This window comes from Zootoca vivipara, chromosome 5 (assembly GCF_965207765.1).
Source record: "Zootoca vivipara chromosome 5, rZooViv2.hap1.1, whole genome shotgun sequence".
Lineage (NCBI taxonomy): Eukaryota > Metazoa > Chordata > Lepidosauria > Squamata > Lacertidae > Zootoca > Zootoca vivipara.
Window position 1 is genome coordinate 52,219,984 of NC_142588.1, and position 23,579 is coordinate 52,243,562.

General features: G+C 42.9%; 1 protein-coding gene across 5 annotated transcripts in view; it reads left to right on the top strand.

Moving 5' to 3' along the window:
- The window catches only part of COL17A1 (collagen type XVII alpha 1 chain), a 63,540-nt gene that overhangs the window by 12,085 nt on the left and 27,876 nt on the right, over positions 1-23,579 (top strand). For 4 of the 5 annotated variants that reach the window (XM_035133915.3, XM_088669612.1, XM_088669613.1 and 1 more), the window contains exons 5-26: positions 2,238-2,369; positions 3,185-3,232; positions 4,688-4,723; positions 5,255-5,302; positions 5,985-6,128; positions 7,068-7,223; positions 8,042-8,113; positions 8,842-8,910; positions 10,163-10,243; positions 12,544-12,708; positions 13,428-13,517; positions 14,174-14,218; positions 15,289-15,438; positions 16,876-17,070; positions 17,783-17,812; positions 18,510-18,527; positions 19,600-19,653; positions 20,034-20,138; positions 21,623-21,685; positions 22,591-22,626; positions 22,856-22,909; positions 23,488-23,523. In XM_035133915.3, coding sequence (XP_034989806.3) covers positions 2,238-2,369; positions 3,185-3,232; positions 4,688-4,723; positions 5,255-5,302; positions 5,985-6,128; positions 7,068-7,223; positions 8,042-8,113; positions 8,842-8,910; positions 10,163-10,243; positions 12,544-12,708; positions 13,428-13,517; positions 14,174-14,218; positions 15,289-15,438; positions 16,876-17,070; positions 17,783-17,812; positions 18,510-18,527; positions 19,600-19,653; positions 20,034-20,138; positions 21,623-21,685; positions 22,591-22,626; positions 22,856-22,909; positions 23,488-23,523 — 1,827 coding nt within the window. The remainder of the gene's footprint in view (positions 1-2,237; positions 2,370-3,184; positions 3,233-4,687; positions 4,724-5,254; positions 5,303-5,984; positions 6,129-7,067; positions 7,224-8,041; positions 8,114-8,841; positions 8,911-10,162; positions 10,244-12,543; positions 12,709-13,427; positions 13,518-14,173; positions 14,219-15,288; positions 15,439-16,875; positions 17,071-17,782; positions 17,813-18,509; positions 18,528-19,599; positions 19,654-20,033; positions 20,139-21,622; positions 21,686-22,590; positions 22,627-22,855; positions 22,910-23,487; positions 23,524-23,579) is intronic. The other variant, XM_088669614.1, reaches the window with a different exon arrangement.

Consider the following 23,579-nt stretch of genomic DNA (forward strand, 5'->3'; position numbering starts at 1 on the left):
TGTGGAACTACAAGAGGAGGGAAAGAGTCCTTGCCCAGAGATGCCCTTTAAAATCTGGAAGCAGCATCCTTTTTGTGGTAAATGGTGGGAGTTTATACAACTGTTGTTGTTTTTTAATTCTTCCAGGAAATATCACCGCACAATTATATTTCCTTGCAATCTTCTGTGGTTCTCTGTCTTTTCTTGGCATTTCTTCTTGGGCTCAGCACATGTGGGTACAGAGGAATCAAATAAAAACAGCTGCAAATAAACATTAGTTTTTCGTATAAACATATTTGGTTTGCCTTGGAATAGCCTTTCGGCAGAGAACATGGAAGGCATCCATTTAGACATCCAAGGAACTGCCCACTAGATAACTCCGAACAGGCTGTGTGGGTGTGCCTTGATAGTTTCTTCTGATGAGGCCGACAGCACTGCCAAGGGGGCCTGGGCAAAGAGACCTCCAGGGATTCCCACCCTGGCTACGCCCTTCTCTCCCAACATGCCACCTGGGCTGCTGTCCTGCCTTCTCCCCCAGTGCTCTGCCAATCTTGTTGCTCTGCCACCTTCTCACCCACCTCCCCCACTCCCTGGTCACTGCTCTCTTTCCAGCAGGAAGAAACCCCCTTTTCCTTACTAAAGAGGCTCCCACGAGTTCCTCTTTTTCCTGAAGACACTCTGGGGAAATGAAGGTGGTGGCTTGTTGCTGGAGCCTCAGCAAGCTCTTCACTACAGAGGGCACCCTCTGCCATCATTGCTGGCAGTCATTTGAAGACCCCTGGATTGTAGGGCCCTGGAGCCCCAAAGTCCAGCCCCTAACAGAACCACTGGAAGCAGCCTAGACAGGACAGACCTCACACAACTTCATGAAACTTTATAAAACCTTCCAGGTGTAAAGCTCTCCATAGGCCACACGCTCACCTCCTAGAAGGAGACGTAACACTCCTAGTTAATTAACATGGAACACATTAGTGTGTTTTCTTGTAATGGGCCTGATTGAAATGGCTTTTTTTAAAATTTCCCTAGATACTTTAGGAATCCATATTGAAAGTATGACGCTCATGGCCACATTAAACAAGCCAGAGCAGTTTGAGTTAATAAACTCTTGATGATTCTGTGTCTTAAGTCATTGCGTTCCAAGTCAGTGTAAAAATTGGAGAGCAGGGCAGAGGAGGGAAGCAAAGGCTTCCTCACAAAAGTTCATTGTTCTTCAAACATTTTAATACGGGAAGCCACTAAATGACACCAGATTCAGAAGTACAAGCAAATGTATGAGAACAGCCCTCTTCCTGGGATTACAAAGGGCACATTCTCTCTTCATAATTTGGAGCATGGCATCCACCCAGTATTCACATGACTGCATCATGTTAGGTCACAGCTATCCTTCTGTTTTTGGAGACCTCATGAAAATCCAAAGGTAGAAATATATGCAGCAACCACCAGGACATTTGACAAACCGCATTTTAACCACACTATTCCAAGTAGGATTTGGGTGGGGTTTGGTTTAGTTTGCATCTAAAGGCAAACTGATTTAACTCACAGTTCCTGAAACAATATGCAAACCAAGATACACACTCATCCTTCAAAATACAGTATACACTTCAACAAACTTTGCAATGTGTAGCAAACCACACAGGCTTTTGTGAAACTGAAATAATCTGTAAAGCCCCTAAGTGATGATATGAGGCCCCAAATGTCATTGACTTCTAAAGGCTATGGCTTGTATTCAACGTAACTCGTAAGTAACCATCCCAGCAGAAGGATTTATAATTGTGCCATGGGATTCCCCCCCTCTCTCCTCACACACTCCCCACACCACCACCCCAAATCTGCTCTGGAGGGTTGAGGGAACAGTCCAGAAAAGATTCAGGGTGTCTGTGGGAGGAGGAGCAGGGTACAGGCCTGCTGTGCTAGTGTAAACCCTTGAACCGACGGGATTGTTACTTAGCACTACAGTATATTAGATGAAAGCCTGTTGCTGGCTGAATGGAAGATGGAGAGGGGTTTATGACCATGTGTACAAACCAGCCTGCTATACAAAGGTTAAACATTTGCTGTGTCCACTATTTTCTCTGGCTCAGCCCACCCTGGCATTGTTTCCCCCCCTTCCCAAAAGTTGCCCAAAAGCAAATGTGACCCTCGGGCTGAAAAAGGTTCCTGTTCTAAGTAATAAATATTAAATTAAAGACCGGACTGTCATTTCCACCACAGTCTGATCGATTGTACATACATTTTAGGAGGTTTTGTTTCATCTGTAGGTGGAAATGCTAGGACGAATACCTCCTCTTCCTCCTACAAGCAAGCCATCACTCCTTCTTCTACTCTTACCAAATCACCAGGCTCCACCTTTGAACGAAAAACCTATTCCACTCGCCATGCAGGATATGAAGGTATCATAGTCTCAAGGAAACTAAGGGGTGCACAGATTATGTTGGCTAATCATGCAACTATCCTAGAAGCCTGCTTCATTTGCACAAACTCTGGCTTTCAGGGACCTCACAAATGTGCTCATTCCTTCAGAGAAGCTCGTATCCACTCTGATCTTTCCTGGTCCTTCTAGCTAAGCCAAATTTTGATCTTTTGCTTAACCGCTGTCTGTAATCATAGCACAAGCCTTGGCTACAGATGGTGTTTGAGGAGCAGAGACCTTAACCACAACCCCAGATTCAAATGACACGCTAAGCCAAACTTTCGGTTTAGCTGCAGTGCTGTGCTTAAAGGACCAGAGAGAAGCAAAGTGGGTGCAAGCTCCTCTCTGGGATCCAACACAATTATGTGGCCTCGAGACACCATGGTTTGGCTTACCCAGACATGTGAACCAGGCCAGTGTATACTTGCCCTTTACAGTACTTCTGCTACTTTTGATCCTTTTGTTCTTCCAATGAGTCCCACCCCATTGTCATATCAATTCATGATCCTTTTAGCCTTTTTGGACTATAGCACTGTAATCCATTGTCTAACATAACACTTTCATCAGCAGTGATAACCCTCTCTCTGCACTTTGCCAAGATCATTTCCTGACTTCTCAAGCAGACTATTCAATGGATCTTCCGCATATGTCCTTGGGACACCTTTTAATTCCAAAGAAAACTACAGGATACTCTATATACCACGATGCTGATACGTTATACTATTGAAATTCCCCTTTCCATATAACACATGCAGTTAAGTTTTAATATGAAATCTTCTTGTTTTTTCCCTGCAGGGAGCTCCAGCGCAAATTCCTCTCCAGAGTTTCCAAGAAAAGATTTTGGTACATTTCTTTTATTAATACTATGAAGACCAAATTGAGGGCAGGTGCACATTAAATGCCTTATGGTCTGGGAGTTCAAAATGTTGAAAAAATCCCTATATACTTGCACTAGAATGAATTATGGAAACAACTCAGATTTGAGTTAGCTGTCGTGTTTCCATCTGGTGCAGAGCTTTGCATTTAGAAAGAAATGGGATCTTTCTAATAGCTCTGGCTTTAGTAGACAAGAAGCTGAAATGCATGTGTCTAATATTTGGGGATAATATGCAGAAGTGCCTGATCTACAAAAGTAACAGACAGCACAAGCATACCCCTTTCCCACTCCATCTCTGTTGTGCCAGTGTGAATACCCGAGTCCCAGGAAGCTGAAAGGAAGCCCAAGAGCCAGTTACCGCAGCTGTAGAACTACTGCCAGTGCTTCCCATTCCTGGCTGAACTACTGCAATACAGGACTCTTACAGATAAGGCCCTAGGAATCTGGGTGACATCGGAGGGGATGAAGAGTGATATAGGATCTCATTCCCCTGTCACTGGAAGCATAAATCATTCTTCCAATGTTTTCTAAGGATTGCCCTATACCTTTAAAGCAGGTTATTCAAAGAACCTTCTTTCCCTCAAATCAGTGGTTCCCAACAGGTGGTCCGTGGACCCCCAGGGGTCCGCGAGCTATGCCAGAGGGGTCCGCAAGATGCTATTAGAATAAAAAATATATTAAATATATTTCGTATGATAACATTTTTTTTGTTTTGTCCGCTTCCTGCATGAGCAGAGTCTAGCGCAAAACTAGAATTAGATAGAGGCAGTAGTTCTGCTGTATGCCGTTAGGTGGCGCTTTACAAACACTACTGTTTTGCAAAGAGGCAGCGCGCGCATTCTACTAACGCTCACCTCCCCAAGATGCTTTGCGCGCGTCGGCTTCATTTGTGCGCTACTGCGCAGGTACCCTGTCTTCTCCATTCCCCTCCCTCCTCCCTGGCGCGCGCTGCCTCTTTGCAAAACAGTCGTGTTTGTAAACAAAGCGTTGTTTTTCACGGAAGCTACAGTTTGTGTAGTTAAAAATGGAACGTTGGTTAAAAAGTGGTTCGTTAAAATGACAAAGGCCTACAGATGAAGAGGAAGATAATGCATTTGATATTCAAGCAAGTAAGTGAGTGACTCTCGAACCGATCTTGTCAGTGTCCATTGAACCTAAATCGTCGGCGTCCCTTGAACCTAACCCTTCCAAGATCAGTGTTAAGCTTACTGGAAAAATTAGATTAGGAATTAGATTTAGGATTAGGAATTAATGGGGGTCCTTGTCACAATAGCGGCTCGATGAGGGGTCCTCGGGAAAATTTTGTTGGGAACCCCTGCCTCAAATAATTATGGGTTTTCGTCAACCTTGTCATCTTGATCACAGTTTTTCAAAATAAAATTTCAAACAATTGCATTTAACATTTTCCTTGGTTTTCACAGGTTCCTCTGCTACCAGGGGGCGAAGCCAAACTCGTGGTAAGATATAATATACACTTTGTAGAGATCCAAATATTTAATTTGGGCATGCCCAAGAGTGTGTGGGCATGCTAAGTGGTTTTTTGTTTGTTTGTTTTGAAAGCTTTTTTCTTTAATGCCAAGTCACACAAGTTTTTTAAAAACCTGGTTTGCTATGATGAGGCACTGCAGGTTGCTACTGAGGAAAGCGACATTTTGAAATGTCAGCACATATTATGTAAAAGAAAAATTGGGCTGGTGGGAGGTCTAGGAATGTAAGCAGAGTGCAGTTTTATAAAAGTTGCTGTCACCATTGCATTCTAATAATAAACTCATAAAATAAATGATTAGACAAGCCGTGGTGTAGGAAAAATTAGTATTCTGTTCCTTTCAAACTTTGCTGCATGTGGTCTAAATACTGACAGAACATACCAAATGCCAAGCTAACAACCAGTAGCAATGAACCTTCTTCATGCCAAAGGTGTGTAGAGGGTATCCAGTTACCATTACCTCTCCCTTCACAATAAGCCTCTTTCATTTTGTCTTGTACAGAGAGTGAAATTCGAGTGAGGCTGCAGAGTGCTTCTCCATCAACCAGGTGTAAGTGCTTGAGCTGTTTTTTTGTGGACTGAACAAAGGGTAGCTGAATCTCCTTGATTAATAATCCAGTAGTTGTAGTGATGAACTCTTCCTCTGACCATGTGGTAGCCCTTTTTTTCCATGATGCCATCTGATATTTTCCTAATATCTGTTAGCCGGAAACTCTATAGGGGCTGACAAAAATACACAAGGAGCAAGGATCACTATAATCCAATGAAGAAATTACTTGTGGCCTCAAGGGAGGAAGAGTCCTTTATGTTGAGGTGGGCCAGCCAGAACAGAGACAAGGGTTGCATACACACTATATTTTTGAAGCATGTTTGAAGCACATTCTCTCTCTCTCTCTTTCCTCCCCCCCCCCCCCGGAATTCTGGGCACTGGTTTGTTAAGGGTTGCTGGGAATTGTAGCTCTACGAGGGGTAAACTACCGTGTCCAGAAGTCTTTGAGGGAAAGAATATGCTTCAGAGGTATAATGTGTGTGTGTGTGTGTGTGTGTGTGTGTGTGTGTGTGTGTGTGTGTAGCTTTGGCTTGCACCATTCAGCTCGTCTTCAGATGCATCTGTCATTTTAAAGACCAAAACATATAAAGCATACAATTTTCTACCAACATCATGCTTTTAATTTTCTACCCACATTGTCAAGTTTTGGCCTTAAGTCTCCAATATCTCTTTTCTCTTTTAGGGACAGAATTGGACGATGTCAAACGACTACTTCGGGGAAGTCGGTCAGCTAGTGCTAGCCCAACTCGGTCCCCATCAAGCACACTCCCGATACCTAAAAAAGCTGTTGTGGAAACCAAAATGGTGACAGAGAGCAGCCAATCAGGTATCTGATTGCTGGAATTCCAGCATATTTCTAATCTATCAAATCACAGAATAAGGTGGAATGGGTGGCAGAGGCTGCAAATGTACGTCTTCTTTTCAGACCAACAGTGCAAGGATCACAGGATTGTCCAAAGGTGCATGCTTTTTCTTGATACCCCAAAAGTGGAGTGAAGTATAATGGCTTCAGTCCTTAATCTCTTGGCAGTGATTGAGTGGCACCATTGCAATACTTTTTTTAGTTTCATCAAAAGTAGTTTCACACTAGGTAAGGGGAAGCTATGGCCCTCCAGGGGTTGCTGGACTCCAGTTCCCATCAGCCCCAGCCACCATGGCCAATGATCACAGGTGATAGGAGCGGTAGTTCATAGGTTTCCCACCCCTGTTCTAGACTAAAGACCAGGGCAGAGGTATTAATTGAAAGCTAGAAGTTCAGGACTCAGGAGTGACTCCTGACAAATAGGAAGCAACTGCAGGAAGCAAATTTGAATCAAACAAGGGATCTCTGCTGATGTCCAATTCCATGGCTGCTGAAAACTGTGCTAGGGATCACATTGGTTTTTTATGGTGTTTTAGAACAGTGATGAGAAACTTCTATCCCTCCAGATATTGCTGGACTACAGCTTCCATTATCCCTGACTATTGGCCATGCTGGCTGGGGCTGATGGGAGTTGGAGTCCAACAACATCTGGAGAGCCACAGGTTAGCCATGCCTGCTTTAAAACCAATTTGAAGCACATATTCATGCTTTTCTCTATAACTCTGAAGACTATATAAACTTGTTTTTTTTAAAAAAAGGGAAACACCAAAAACAGACCAAGTTTCATATTTTATGGTGCTGTTTAGGGGAGAGGAACAGAAAAAGAAATCACATTGCCTAAGGATCATGCGTTGTATATAAAGAAATATGGTTTTTAATGTTGCTTGTTGATTTTTCTTCCAGTGTCAGGGACATACGACACGACCATCTTGAATGCTGCACTCCCCGCATACATGTGGTCCTCCACCCTGCCTGCAGGGTCGTCTCTCGGTGGCTACCACAACAACATGACTCAGAGCTCCTCTTTGATGAACACGGCAGCACACTCTACTGGATCAGGTACATGTTCACAGCAGCGGCCATAGCAATTCTGCAGACAAGCTCTGAGATAACTTTTTCTGAAAATCATGAGATGGCCAGTTGTGGTTACCCGATCCCAGAAGTCTTAAAGACCAAGAAGGAAGCATGCAGTGTGGATATTCTGTATCATCATTGCTTTCCTACATTTTCATTGCCATTCCTCAGTTGGTTTCAGAACTTGCCTTCACCGTCTGGGTATAAGTGATATTGGAAGTTGGGAAGGAATTTCCCCTTCAGGCCAAATTGCCTGAGTGACTGTTGGAATTTGAGGACAATATATCGGATCAGGGTGGGATGTGTGCCCTCTACTGAACTCATTCACTTCAGACATGTATATTATTCAATGGAAGGTTAAATTGAGTAAAGCAAATTTAGATGGCTCTAAGTACAACTGAATACCAATAAAAGAACATTTGTGAAGCAACAAACTAAACAACAGCTTGCAAGATTAGGGTAGATGTCTGCAAAGGGCGAAGCACAGTGGTTTTAGGCTAGGGATGGGAAACTTATGGCCCTCCAGATGTTGTTGGACTCCAGCTCCCATAAGCCCCAGCCAACATAGTCAATGGTCACTGATGGCAGGAGCTGTCCAGATATAAAGGGGCACAGTTTACCCCTCCGCCATGCTTTAGAGACTTCTTTCAGTGTGTGGACTTCAAATGGAAAAGTTTAAAGTTTACTGATCATTCTGCTACAGGACAAGTGATTTGTGTCACATCCCAGATGTGTTGGAAGCTTTCTGACCTCACCTACATAGTCAACATTCTCTTCCTTTCCCCCCCTACCTTCCCCCACAGTGTTTGGCGTCCCAAACAACTTGGCTCCCAGTTCCCCAGGTCTGCATGCTGGTCTCAGCAGTTCTTCCACAGGTGCGTTTTCTCCCTCCCTCCTTGATCCCACCTGTCAAGATGCGTGGCATTCAGGAGAGGGATATGCAAAGGGTTTCGTCTCCAGTTCTTCATGCCAGTGGCATCAGCACACCTGGACTAGTTTGTGGGATTTGTTTAAAGCTCCCACTTTGTAAACAGAAGTGCCTGTTTGAGGGATAGCTTAGAACTCTTGCAGCAGAGGATTTTTAAAAAATATTTATTGAAGATAATCATAAATACATACAATAAATACAAGTGAAATGAGCAACACAAATGTTGCAGTGTGTCCCTGAGCCTGGGTGCCAGTCAGAGGGATGTCCTTACCTGTAACCCAAGCCAGGAGGTGAGTGGGCAAAGCCTTCAGGTCTGGCATCCAGGCTTGCAAGGCAATTCCTTGCCTTGCAAGTCTCTCACAACCTAGGAATCAGCAAGGGATATTTCCACACCCTTCCTCTAAACTTTAAATATTAAAGAGAACTTTCAAGCTATTTCCCAAAAATAAAAGTTTATTCCTGTATAATATGTTAGAGATTTGTGCACTTCTGAGAGGACAGTTAGAAATGAATATGAAACATGACATACTAGCTCAGTTTATTAGGTACAGTATAGTGAAAGTCTTCAATTTTGTGGCATGGTTAATTTCAGACCATTCTTACCTGTGGGGAGTCACTATGGCTGTTTGCTTTTTTATAAACTTGCACCTCACCCCAGGATATTTTTATTTGCAGTATTTGGTGTTCAGAACAACCTGGCTCCAAGCACACTTGGTGTTGCCAATACTGCAACCACAACCGCAGGTAAGGTAACAGAACGTTATGAAAATACCTAGTTTAGTAGCCATTTTGGTGACATACATGTACTTGAGAAATTCAGCTCCTCATGGAATATTTTTAAAACCTTATTTCTATACATGTTGGCCATGGATTAGCCTCAGACAGGCCTTTGTAGACAGTTTGATGTTGTGCATATTCACTAACTTCAGTTGTGACTGGATGCTCCAAGGGAGGCACTGGGCTATAAACCTGGCCCCAGCATTAGGCAACGTGAAATAAACACCTCAGGCGGTAGATTATGATAGGCAGCAGTGACAGCCCCTTGATTGTTCTTCCTGATACCTGTATCCACTCGCTTTGTTGGAGGGCAGAGCTGTGTATGCCACACAGCCTGATGCTTCAGATGCAGTGAAAGAAGTTGTCCCATTTCTACTGTTGAAGCAAGATTCAGCTGCCCCTCTGGCTGGCTTCTGTGCATGGAGTAGAGAAAGGGGTGCTTTCTGGTCCTTCATCTCACACAGCAAAATGCTGTGGGCTGGCCCTGGCCATAGACAGTGATAGAACACAAGCTGTGGATACAGAAGGCCGCAGCATCTCTAGTTAGGACTTTCGTGCCCGAAGCCCCAGAGAGCAACTACTAGTCTGTGCAGAAGAGAATACCAGGCTAGAGGGACTAAGAGTCTGTCTGAGTACAAAGCAACTCCTTAATGCTCCAGATATTGATGAAACAGTCACTTATACACATACGCTAACCACAGTGCAATCATATACAGCTACACATACTTGGGAGTACATATGTATAGGATTCCACTGCCAAGCACCCTTTGGTCATGAGGGGGTTTGTGAGAGTAGGGCATACTAAAACCAGGGACCAGGCAGGTTACTTGGGAACCATGCTTAAACCCATGCTGAGTACTATGAGTACAAACAGCCAAACATGATTAGTTGAGATGGGACAGCAGACACTGTACCTAAGTGTTGTCACAACACTAAGTACCCGGTACTGCCAAGTTGCCACAATAATACTCACCAGCCTTACAGGGTTGTTATAAGGGTTGTTTGGATTATTGCATTGAAATGCTTTGAACTTTAATAAAATGAAATAAAATATTATTGATTAGTAACTTGCAACTCTTTGCAAAGAGGTACCTTTTCCTCTGCTTATTACTCCCCCCCCCCAAAAAAGGTGGTGGTGGGGAAGCAGATGTCTAGATCTCTTTCTTTGGCTTCCACAAACTGTGAACTGAAGCAGTTTTCTCTTCTTCTCCTTTATTAGCAACAGCATATGGAGCAAAGAAAAATACAACCCAGAGCTATGGCGTGACTAGCACTGGTGTGTCCACCTCATCTACAACTGGTGAATGTTCATTTTCATTTTGCATTACAGTATATGGAAAACCAGTCTCTATATGGGACCTTTTCTGCAATCTAGTATACACATGTCTGCCATGGAATGGGGAGGTGGGGTTGTGTCACTAGTGGCTATTTTTTCATGTATAGAAATGTTTGCTGGATGCAGGGGATTAGAAGGGACTCGGGCCTCATATAGACTGACCACCCCCCGCAAACACACAACAATATAAAAATACATTATATTAGGGGAAATTCCTTGCAAAAATCGTATACCAAAAAATGCCTATTAGGATAAATTTGCACTAAAATGCTGACAATTTTTTTTTTAAAAAAATGAGAATTACAAACTGATGTAGAAATGTTGGAAACTAAACTGAACTCCAGATATCACAGGACTGAAATTCCCATCATGTGTGTTGTTATCCAGACTTTCCACTAGATGCAGCTGCTGCATTTTGAAAATAAGAATAAAGGCCTAGTGCACTAAAGCGCTTGGAGAACAGATTAATATTCTCCCTAGTGCCTGTTTTGCAGCCATTTTTCCTCAAAGCAGAGCTAGAGCTGACTTGGATTTACATCATGAAGTCTAATTGCAAAACCGATATAATTGTCCTTAATTCAAACTTTATACCAGACGGCCTTCACAGAAACATTTCTTCATAGTCTTGTTGGATAAATCAAAGACAGCAGTTGCTTGCATGGCAATTCCACAAACCCATTATTACTAAAAAAGAACATATTTTAATCAAGACAGCAGAAAACCCTGCTGTCACCCATATAGGATTTATGCCCTGTTCTCACCCATATAGACTTTTCCCACCCTGTGCTTTTGCTGGTGCTTTTGGTGCCTTTGCTAGTATTGCCAAGGGTGTCAAAGCACAGAATGCAATTAGACATTTACAAGTCTAGATACTGAAATTGACATTATACAGTCCAAATACTGAAAATGACATTTTGATAGTCCAAATATTTAAATTTACATTTGAGCCTACAGAAGAAAGGGCCAAAAGACCCTAGCAGAAATATATTTTGGATACAGTACATCCTTTTTGGACAGGGTTTTTACCTTTTTTATTTCTAGCATGTTCCAGTGCCTCTAACAACTATGGCAGGAATTCAATAGAATGAGTTTCCCCCTGTTATATATGTACTGAAGGTGTTAGCAAAAGTGTCTTTCTACCCAGCATAAATTTGTAACCCAATTTGCATTTCGTCTGAATCCAGCATTTGTGGAGTTTTAAATAACTGTCTGAAAATGGGCAAAGCAATCCTCTACTGCAATTACACTGAGGCCAGAGATCAGCTGCCGCTACACCGGCAGAACAACTGCCCTATCCAATACGTGCTCAGTCCAGTATAGAAAGAGAAAGCACTTGGGAATAAAGAATGTAAATGCCTCAGAACAGCAGCATTGCCCACCAATCCCAGGGCGTGGCAGATGCTATGCACTCACACCAACCAGAGAACAGAGGGAGCCATTCCATGCCAGCTGATCTGGGGGCATGGCCATAGTGCAGTTATGCCACAGTGCCAGCGCAAGCAGCAACACACTGCTCCCAAGAGAACTTGGGTTCCCCTGCAGGATGGGATCAAAGAGCTCAAATATCACACACTATGCATATGTACAGCCTCAGAACTTGATCAGTATCCTCCTGGCAAACATTGGACCAACTTTTGCCTGTGTAGTCAGCAGCAGAGCAAGCCGATTGGGCGCCTGGGGTGGCACGCATGTTCTGTGCCCGGGGGCGGGGCAAGCCGGGGCAGGACACTCTGGGGGGACTCTGAGGAGTCTGCCTGCATCCTCTCACTCAGCCACCCTACAGCTGAGGGGGAGGCAGTGGGCGGAACATTTGGGGCAGTGCGGAGCCAGGAGCGACGTGTGGCTCTGGCGTGCTGCAGGCCCTGCCACTGGTGAGTGCTGCCCTGCATTTTATCACCCCCCCACAGTGGTGACACCTGGGGCGGACCACCCCCACCACACCCCCTTCCTCCTCCCCTGTGTGGAGCCACTTTGCCAGCATGTCTGAGTCCTTCTCCTGCCATTTTTGCCATGCTTGTGGTGTATCTGGCATGCCACCCGCTTAAGCATGGTCTGCCACCAAACTCTGTAGTCTGGCAGCTGACAGATCTTCACTAAAAGGTTATCCCCTAAATGTGGAAATCCAAATGTCCAGGTCCCCAAAATATATGATGAGGCTGGAACAGGGAAATGGCAGATTCCTGCCAACAGCTTGAATATTCATAGGGCTATTGTGCAATAGTTGCATGCTTTCATTTTCTTTTACCTTTTTCAATGGCATCCAGCTGCCACTACTACAGGCTCTCAGAATGATGACATCCTGCGCAAGGACTGCAAGTTTCTGCTCCTAGAGAAAGAGAATGTGGCTCCCAAGAAAGATGTGGAGCTGCTGATCATGACCAAGGACAGTGGAAAAGTTTTCAGTGCTTCCGGCACTGGGCTCAGTGGAGGTTTGTTTCCTGCCTCGTTCTCATGTCTCACACCCATTGGTGACTTTAGACTTAACTCAGACATTACTTTGGTGGGGTAGAAGCTGCCTTCCTATAGTTTAGTTTTATACTACTCTAGTAAGGTCTAAATGGGGAAACAGCATAATGCCTTCCCCTGCAATTGTTAACTGACTCCCAGCTCCTATGCTGTTTTTGTTTGTTTATCAAGATTCATAGACCACTGAATATTCAAAAACTATAAGTAGTTTGTGTAAAACTCTTGTGGTAACATATGAACTGGTCCTACGGTGCATGTATGCAAAGTATTTTTCAGGGGTTGGTTGTGCTACATCTCATTAGGCAGCCAGTGACCAGCATGTGGTGGCTCTTAGCCCAGCTGTCTGTGCTGCCATTGAGAGCATCTGTGGAAGCAGTGCAACTTGCATCTGCCAAAAGGTTCTCCCAGTCACTTCTGGTTTGCTTCTAAAGCCCCTGATCTGAAGTGTGGAGAGCTCGTTTCCAGTCCCTGTGTATTCACATAATCAGTGGCTATGTGGTTATCCTGGGAGCAGTGGAGTCATATTTTGGGTGGACAATGTAATTACCCCATAATAACTAAGTCAGCATGAATGAGGAAGAAGATTGTTCCAATGCTACTGGAACTTGGTCCGTTCAGACAAACCAGGTGTGATACCTACTTTGAGATACTGCTAAATGTATTTTGTTTGGGCTGTTTACAGGCTGTTATTCAGAAGACACCCTAAAGAAAGACAAGCAGGCTTTCTCTTCCTCTTATGCTGGAGATTCCTATCTGAAATCAGAAACAAATGGTAAACCTCTGATTCTCTGCCTTGAAGTAGGAATAATATTTTTCCATCATAGCTATAGAAATAAATGTGTGCACTTGTGTAACATACATTAAAATTGTGTAGGTGGCTATTGTACCATGGAATCACGTGTTGAGAAGTGGCTGTACTTTGTGGCTTCCTAGCACCTACACATGATAAAATAGTGTTTTCCCCTCTATACACATCTGCTAGAAAGTGCCATGTGCAGGAAATAATTGAGGTGTTGCTATAGTCATTCTGGAGGTGAAAGAAGTGCTTTAGGGTGAGTCGGGTTTTTTGGAGGGGGAGAGACATTTTCTTTAAAGGTACCTTTCTTGTGGTTGTGTGTGGGTGTTTGCAACTGTTGCTTTCTATTTTTGCGGATGCTTCTGCACCATTATTTTTTAGGGTTTCTTATCCTTTTTCATTTTAAAACAATTCCAATGTGAGTTGCAGAAACCTGTCTAATATTTACCCCCTTAATGATGAAAATTGCAAAATTGTGGCCCTATTCTCTGATCAGTGAAGCCACACTGCAACTATTTTCTCATGATGCTTATTTGGATTGGCAGCTGTTGCCCTGGCTTGAATTTCATTTAGGAATAGTGTGGCTGCATGTAGGAAGACTATTTAGCATTTGTTCTTGTTTTTTCTGATAGGAGGACTAAGATCTATTTCAACAAAGGACAAAGCTACTTATGCAGGTGAGTGTGTCTGCCTTAGAAGGGAAGCAACGTTTTATAGTGATTATAGCTTTAAAATGTTACTAGGTAAAATGTAGCCCTACTAACAGCTGATATCAGAGGCACAACAGAGCTACAACCCAAAGCTCAAATATTCCTTAACATGCCAACTAAAGTCAATGATACTCCAGTAGAAATGTTCCAGTCTACTGGGGATTGCAACTAGCAATCACAATCCACCAGGGAGTTCTCCTGTCTATGCCTCACAAGTGAACAGAAGCTGCACAAGAGCTCACTTAATGTTGTCATGTACTTTTACTGAGTCCAGAATATCAATCCCAGATGTCTCCCTTACTTCAGTTGCTAGAGAGTGTCCCCTGAGGAAGTGTAACACTATTTGAAATCTTTTGTCAAGCTTTAAAATCTTTCTTACTCCCATTGATTTTGGCAGAGACTTAAACTGGGGGATTCTGGTTCATTGCTTGTGATTTTAATCACTTCATGACACAAACACTCACCAAGTTCGGAATGTTACATTTAGAGAAAGATAAATGTAATGGCTGTGTTCAGACATCATGATGAACCATAACTGATCCATGGTGGGAATGAGGAGTAACCTCCCACTGCTTGGTGTGCCCTTTTCCTTTCATAGCCATAAGGAGAGGTTTGGAAGCATTTGCTTCCATCTCTTTTTAAATAACCACAGTGCGACATATTGTTCAAGCCCCACAAACTATGGTTAATCCTAACTATGGCTTGTTTGAAAGAAGCCATCTTCACACTACTGCAGTTTTGAAGCTGGCTTGTTTCAGAAGCCCATAGTTAAGTTTAGGTGGTAGCTAAATGTGATTCATTAAAGCTGTACTAGAGGAGAAAGGAATAGTGGGGATTTCGTGAACCAAAGGGAGGGGGCTCGGCTCATCCCAGTCATTATATCAACCATGGTTTGTCATGATTCCCAAATGAAGCCATTATGGAGAGAACTTCAAAGAATATATAAACGTCCTTGGAACGTTTCCCAGCCTACACCTTTGTGGAGCTACACTCCCTTGTCTAACCTGCTTTTACTGTTATGCCTCTGCTCACGATAGAAATCCGAGGTGATGATGGATGCGGTGGAGCAGGAGCTGCTCCAGCCTGGTGCCCCTGTGCCTCCTGTTGCAGCTGGTGGAAGTGGCTCTTAGGCTTGCTGCTAGCCTTGCTGCTTCTCCTTGGTCTACTCTTTGGGCTTATTGCTCTGGGTAAGTTATTACAAGCGAACAGGAGAAGTGATGGGTTGCAGCTAAGGAAGGGGATGGCTTAGTAAAAACACAAGAGGAGCCCAACAGCATCAGGCTAAAGGCCAATCTAATCCAGTATCTTGTAGTCACAGTGGCCAACCAGGTGCCTATGGAAAGTCTGCAAGGCGTCCACAAGTAGTACTCTGTAGCAATTACTACTGAGCAATCAAAACAAACATGGGTAGGAAAGTTAAGCCATTGATTATGATGAGAGCATGGTCTTAAATTATTTAGGACTGGGGTGAAGGGATCTAGGCAAAGTGTGAAGAACCTGGGAAGCCCCAAGTGCCATTCTCTTTTTCTCCCCATGAGCAATGCAGGAAGGACACCTTCACTGAAAAGAAACAATTCAACTTAATTACATATTTTCACTTCGGTTAGAGAACTGACCAATCTGAGTTGATTGGCCAGTCATATGATGATATAGAATTTCCTAGGTAAAATGCTCTGGGTATGTATATAGGGTTGCCAGACTCAATAGAGGACAGGACTTCTGTGCCTTTAATTGCCCTGCTCTCTTTTGAGTCTGGAAACCTTAAAGAGAAACCAGCAGACCCTTTGCTTGGAAATTAAACAAAGGGTCTGCTGGTTTCTCTTTAAGGTTTCCAGACTCAAAAGAGAGCAGGGCAATTAAAGGCACAGGAGTCCTGCCCTCTATTGAGTCTGGCAACCCTATATGTATAACTAACATGGGGCTTGAACCCACAACCCTGAGATTAAGAGTCTCATGCTCTACCAGCTGATATATATATCACACATACATCCTCCTCTGAGAATCGACTGTTCACTCCTTTGAAAGAAGCTCTCTCTATCAGAATTGAGTTAACTTCCCCACAATTCAAGAAAGATTCCTGTTGCCCTTTCCCTACCCCTAGGCATTTTGTATTCAGTAAGTTCCCCACATTCATAACTATTTGTGATTATTATGGTATTGGGGCAGTCACACAAAACCTCACTTTCAATACTGTTTGTGTCTGCAAAAACATGGGAGCAGTCTCATTGCTTCTCTTCCAATCAGTGCATATCCCAAACTTCCTGGTGAAACCCTATAACTTTTTTTATCACAAATGGTCTGGGTTTTGTTTGTTTTCATCTGTTTTTGTTGTTCTGTACCGTAGTTCCTTTGGATAGTGCTAATGTAGTAGCATTGGGGACACTTCACAGCGCAAGTAAAAGCAGAATAAACCCACCAGTAATGTACCATTTTTGAATCAAGAACGTGTTGAAGAATACACCTGTGATAAAACAGCAGTCTGGAGGACCCCTAAGTTTCATCTCAGTTCTGGAAAAGCAGAATGGAGGCACGGGGTGGGGGGGGGGAGAGGACTAAAGTTGTATTCACACATGCAAATAGTGAAACCAATGATCATCTAATTCTTTGTTTTAACCTCCTTTCAGCGGAAGAAGTGAAGAAGCTGAGATCCCGGGTGGAGGTCCTTGAATCCCAAGCCAGCCGCTGGCAGGTTCAACCCAACACAGTTGAAAACGTACATTCTGTACATTCTGAGAGATATAAAGCAGTACAGGGTGAAATTAGTGACGATCAGTTGTGGTTCTTAATGAAGAAGAGGCTGGATGTGGAGCGAAGCAAAGGTGAGGAGCCCACAAAATTCCACAAGGATAGGTAATGAAGCAATGTATTTGCCAGAAAATGTGTAGTGTTCTTTAGCTACACTCCTAAATTTCCTCTAACACAATTAAACTGGAGGGAGAGAGTGGAGCATAATTGAATTATGTGGACTTTGAGGTCCGTCCAAACAAATCTGTGCATTTGTATAAAGCAAAAGACTAAACTAAACTAAACTAAAATTAAAGACTATCACTTTTTCCGGTCTAAATTTTAATGGATTAGAATACACTTCATCAGATGAATGAAGTGTAATTCTGGACGTTATCTGGAATCATGCTATACCCAGATGTCCAGAGGATGGAGCCTTCATTCCTGTCCTCCAATACTGAGGATCCTTATCTTTGAGAAAGCTGCTGTAACAAGTGACATGATGCTGGAATAATTAGAAGCACATTAGGCTGTCATTGGCACACCTCCAGGATGCCATGTTTACTCCTTGGCTTTAAACATTCTAAGAGATTTCAAACTGGATGACACTATGCAGCCTAATTTTGTGATAATGGGCAAATAGTCTAAAGAAGATCCATAGCCAACTGAAAGGGTTCCAGGACAAAATGCTTTTGGTTTCCAAACTGCACATACGTTCCACTTAATTGCACTGCCTCTCTGTCGTTATATTAAGCTAGAAGTAGTTTGCACAACAGAAATATGACTAGCATTTTGTTTCCTTTGCAGGTTATTTCCAAGGAGAACCAGGACAGAAAGGTATGCTGCATCTCTGTTTTGATATGGGATTTCTCTTACGGTAGTTTCAGTAATGCGGGTCATAGAAATGAACAAGTGTTTAGGATGGGTTTTGCCTCCCCCAATAATTATGATTCTCAACCCAGAATGGGGTTTATGAGAAAGTTGAAGTACTACCTTTATTGTGATTCTCCATGGGAAGCCATGATAGATAAACCACTTTCAAGCCAGTTTCAAACTGGTTTAAATGGATTGCATACAACACTACATAAACAATATTCTACTTGCTCAATGAGACTTCCCCTTCCACTCCACTCCCTGTGCTCCTCACAAAACCTACTCCAGAGAATCCCCCGACCTTCTCGAGCAGATTTTGAGGGTGCTCATTTTTAAGGGGCTGCAGGGGAGAAGAGAGTAGGGGGAAGTTTTGTTGCGCTTGGGGAAGGCTGTTGCATGAGCTGAATGGAAGTATTAGACACAAGTCAATTTCTTTAAAATTGAGAGAATTCACAGGAAATACAGAGAAAGGTGTAAGGAGTGAACCGGTTCAGCTGAGCTGAAGAGCTGATTGACCTAGAGACAGCCTTGACACTGTCTTTTATGAGCTCCCAGAACTACCCCTTTGTGTGACAGTAATTAGAGAGAGGTTGATAAAATGAGCAAAGCCTTATTTTGATCCCACAACTGATGCATTTCTGTCCTTTTTGTTCTGTCTTAGGTGATATGGGCACCCCAGGTGAGTTTATAATTCTCAGTTCCTGTGTGCTAGGACATCTTATTTGGAGTGACTTTTCTTTGTGTGTGAACATGTGTTTGCAACGGAGTTTCCATGGCCACTAGGAATCAGGGCAATAAACCTGTACAGGTGCTCTAATCATGCCATCATTATGTGAAATAAAGGGGGGGGATCAATAGTCTATATGCTGAATTGTTTAGCGTCTGATATTAAGCAACAATAGTTGTTAAGGAAGAGATTAGCATTGGGCACGCCTGCCTAACAATTGTGGTACTATCTGAGATGAAAAGAGTTCAGAAATTCTTATATTATTAGAGTGCTAGTTATATATAAGTGCACTGAAAAAGAGAAGAGAAATTTGGATTTTGCAGGTAGGGTGCTTGAAATTAGTGGGGAGGAGAATATCAGCTGTTACCACAGAGCACCTTGTTCATTTTCTCTGCTTCCCACTGTGATCAGTTGCTGCACCCGTATTATGCAACTTGATCTGTTTTGTCAAGTCTGAACATTACAAGAACAGAGAGAGATGCCTTCAAGTTGACTTGCAGCAATTTGCAGTAAGGCACTTACCGTAGATTGCCTTTATATTAGATGATACTCGTTGGAAGACGTGATGGAAAAAAAGAGCGATTACTGACTGATTCCTTAACTAAGGACAGATTGGTCTCTGCAGTGGAGTAGGCAGAACTGTAGAACTCAAATACTGAAAATTTAATATATGATACTAGACTTCATTTTAAATCAAATCTGGGAGTGGTTTTCCATAGTTTAAATCAAATCTGGGAGTGGTTTTCCAAACTCAGTGTTTGATCCCCACATTCTTATTTTTTAAACTTACCCTTAAACTGATGCTGATTCGGAGCAATTCTTCTGGTTATTGCCACAGTTCATTGAAAATGTGAAATTTGAAGCAACAATCAAAACTTGAATTCAGATATTAATGCTGATTTCATTTCAGCTTCTCTACATTTCCCTGCGTTGTCACAAAGTAGCAGTGCATAGCTAGTGGCGCAGCTCTTTTTAACATCATTTATTTCACTTTCAAAAAAGAAAAATAATGTCGTTTTAACAGGTATTCCTGGCATCCCTGGGCGTGAAGGGCCAAAAGGACAGAAAGGCAGCATGGGTAAGCAGATCAAAGAATAATGAGCAATTTGAGTCAGAGAGCAAGCCAGAAAGCAGAGCCAGAAATGCTAGATCTCAGGTAGACCTTATTGCTCAAGCAAAGCTTCAACTGTGACAGGAAGCCCTCTTATACTTCCAGCCCAGGAGGAGCCAATGGCCAAGTCAGTCTGGAAGGTTCTTTCCGAATAAGTCAAAGTGACACTGCTTGCCTTTTTAGGTAGCTTCCAGCAGTTTCTGAAATTTTCCTGAGAAGCTGCAGAGAAATGGCTCAGCACATGGGGCAGTGGGCAGCAGCTACTGACACAGGGGAATTTGTTAGCTCTACTGAGTAGAATGTGGCATATGTTGGGACCTGGCTTCTAAGGTACTGGTTCTCTTCAGGTGAAACCGGTATGGAGGGTCCCACGGGACAAAGAGGGCGAGAGGGACTTCCTGGACCTCGTGGAGAGCCTGGTCCACCTGGATTTGGACAGAAAGGTGACAGAGGTAAACAATAATTTTGTGTCTTGCTTTCCCACCTGACATCGTTGATCACTTCTATTAATATTACAAAGTTATTGTGGGAAGGGAGGCCCTCTTAATAAATAGATGGTTTTTTTTCTTATGACAGTGGCTTTCAAACTTATACTTTCAAGCTACACTTGCTACTTCAGCTGTCTGACAGGAATTTATGTGCATTGCAAAGGATGTGATACTTGGCAATGACTAGGACTTTTGGAGCTCTGTTGCCCCACACAAACCCCAAAACACACTTGACACCCCTGTGTCTACTATATATTGCTGGGGAAGTTCGGTAATAGTGGTCAAGTTGCCTTTCAAGGGAAGCTTGCCCAGATAAAATTCCTAGGAACCCCATAGTTTGAAAAACACTGCCTTAATATTGTGCATGGGTATGATAATAACTGTGACATAAGCGATGCTTGGGTAGTTTCAACAGTCGCATAAAATGGCAGCAATACTGTTGTGGAAAAGGCAGTAACAGTCTGGTATTTGTCCGAATGACATAAATGTAAGAAAGATTGGGCTGAGAGATGAGTTTGTTTCCCAGTAATGTACTGTCTCTTGTACTTTAAAGGTAAAGGGAGCCCTGACCATTAGGTCCAGTCGTGACCGACTCTGGGGTTGCGCGCTCATCTCGCATTATTGGCCGAGGGAGCCGGCGTATAGCTTCCAGGTCATGTGGCCAGCATGACAAAGCCGCTTCTGGCAAACCAGAGCAGCACATGGAAACGCCGTTTACCTTCCCGCTGTAGCGGTTCCTATTTATCTACTTGCATTTTGACGTGCTTTCGAACTGCTAGGTTGGCAGGAGCTGGGACCAAGCAACGGGAGCTCACCCCGTAACAGGGATTCAAACCACCGACCTTCTGATCGGCAAGCCCTAGGCTCAGTGGTTTAACCACAGCGCCACCTGGGTCCCTGTCTCTTGTACTTTAATTACTCATTATTCAGAGATACAAACAGGGCTGGGGATCACAACTGCACCCCCTTCAGATGCCAAGTGAATGGGGCTACCAGCCCTTCGTCATTCATATGAGTAATGGGATACAATGAAACTACAATGGGAGTTTGTTTTGTGGCAGGGAAAACAATACCTTATCTGCGTCCATCGAACTTTGGTTCCTACAGAATGTGTCCCTCTGCTCATGTTGTTGAGGGGTAAGGTGATGAAAGAGAGGGTTGGAAAACACTACTCAGCTGCTGTCCCCCAAACATTACTGGACTGTAACCTTATATTCTGAATGGGGTCACCTGACAGACTATGTAACCAACCCCACCAACCACATTGGCATTATCAGGGTCAGGAAAAGAAGCATCTTCCCGCTAAGGCTGAACATAATAACAAACATCAGTGCTGTGTAGTTGGTCTTCATGGTTCAGGGCCAGGAAACCAAGGAGAAACATGACAGAAGCAATTACTAGGCTTCAGCAGGTTACTTAATGGATTCTTCTCACATTTTACTCTGCAGGTACTCCTGGCGAACCAGGACCTCAAGGTCCCCCCGGTGCCCCAGGTTCTGTTGGTCTCAAAGGTAAATTTAGTCCCTAGCAAGGACAAACAACAAATAAAGGTCTTTAAGGTGCTACTGAAGGAATTTTTTTATTTTGCTTGTAACAAATAAAAAAACACACAAATAAAAAAGCTCAATAGTTAACTATGAAGGAAACATGAGTTGCAACAGTGAGGCTGAACGCATTAATATTACTTCACTTTTTACCCCTTGGCTTTATTGTGACAAAGGAAATATTTGAGGCTATTCAGAATAAACCGGGTGCATATTTTAGAATACAATGGAGTAGTTCTTAGTTATCCTCTGTTGTTGTATTTACATGCAGTCATACCTCGGTTTAAGTATGCTTCGGTTTGAGTACTTTCAGTTTAAGTACTCCGCAGACCCGTCTGGAATGGATTAATCCACTTTCCATTACTTTCAATGGGAAAGTTCGCTTCAGGTTAAGTATGCTTCAGTTTAAGTACTCCGTGGACCCGTCTGGAATGGATTAATCCACTTTCCATTACTTTCAATGGGAAAGTTTGCTTCAGGTTAAGTACAGACTTCCAGAACCAATTGTGTACTTAGCCGAGGTACCACTGTACACAAATTCTCTGTATGGTCATTGATGTGTTTTTAAAAGAAATTATTTTTGTCCTAGACCGTAGTGTAGGCTAAGGGTCCTTCTAGATGCATCTAATATTGCAAACAGGTTGTTCAGATATTGCAAACATGCTGTTGGCAACTGGTTTCTTTACTTTATCAGATTTCCCCTATGAATGGTAAATCCAGATTAAATGGGGGGAAATACAGGCTGGCATTTTTCTATGCCATCCATGTTGTCTTGGTGCTACAAAAACTTGCATGCATGAGATTGCAAATGTATTGTTTGTTCATCTTTAAATCACATAATTCCTGAGCAGTTGCAATGTTTCCTTTTCTAGGTATGATGGGTTCACCAGGTCCCCATGGTCCTCCTGGTAAGTATCATGTTCTCATTATGTAGTTGTAAAATATAGTAAACCCAGGTACTGTAACTGGCAGCATCTGGTATATTGCTTCTCCTGCCTCAAAAGTAGTAAAACTATACAAAAGAAAAAGAAAGAAAAGAGAGCTACAAATAAAATATGTCATCCACTCAATTTTCTGCTTTTCAGAAACTTCATATATTATGTGCTTGACCCTTCTTGATTTTACTTTTCTTTTTAGGTCCTCCTGGGCTTCAAGGATTTAGAGGTGAAGCTGGTATCCCAGGTGTTAAAGGTATGACTCAGTGCCCAGAGCCCAATTTATCTGTTTCAAATTATAGGAGAGAAAATAATATATGGCTCTTTTCTGCCACTATCTATTGAGTACCTATAGCAGATAGTTGAATCCCTATCCCAAGGAGGTCATGGGAGCACTTCTTGACTGAAATTAAATAATAAAATGAAGAATATAAGTAATTTAAATGGTGAGGGTAACAGTTTTAAAAAGTGGGTGCATGCACGCGTTCATGGAAAAATAAAGAAGAGAGAGAGAGAGAGTTGTTCAAAATTGTGTGTATTTTTTAATTTGCTAGTGAATTGACATGTGTTAGGAAAAGGCCTTTGGATATCATTTATTTATTTACCCCTCTCTTTACCCCAAAAAGCTCCCAGAGTGGATTTCATAAAATGAATAAAAACAAGGCAGTCTAATACAGATTACATTGAGCTTTAAAGATATTTGGGGTGTGTAGAATCCTCCCTTAGGAGTTTGACAGATGCCCTACCTTCACTGTTCCTTTCAGTCCAATATGGATGAATGATTTGACTCTCCAATGTTTTCCCCCCAATTCCATTGTGTCTGTGTGTTTTTAGGTGAAAGAGGAGCCACGGGAGTACCTGGAACCAAAGGTATGCTGGATAATAATATGTGATTCCTCAATAGCTATCAGACTCCTATTTCCCTA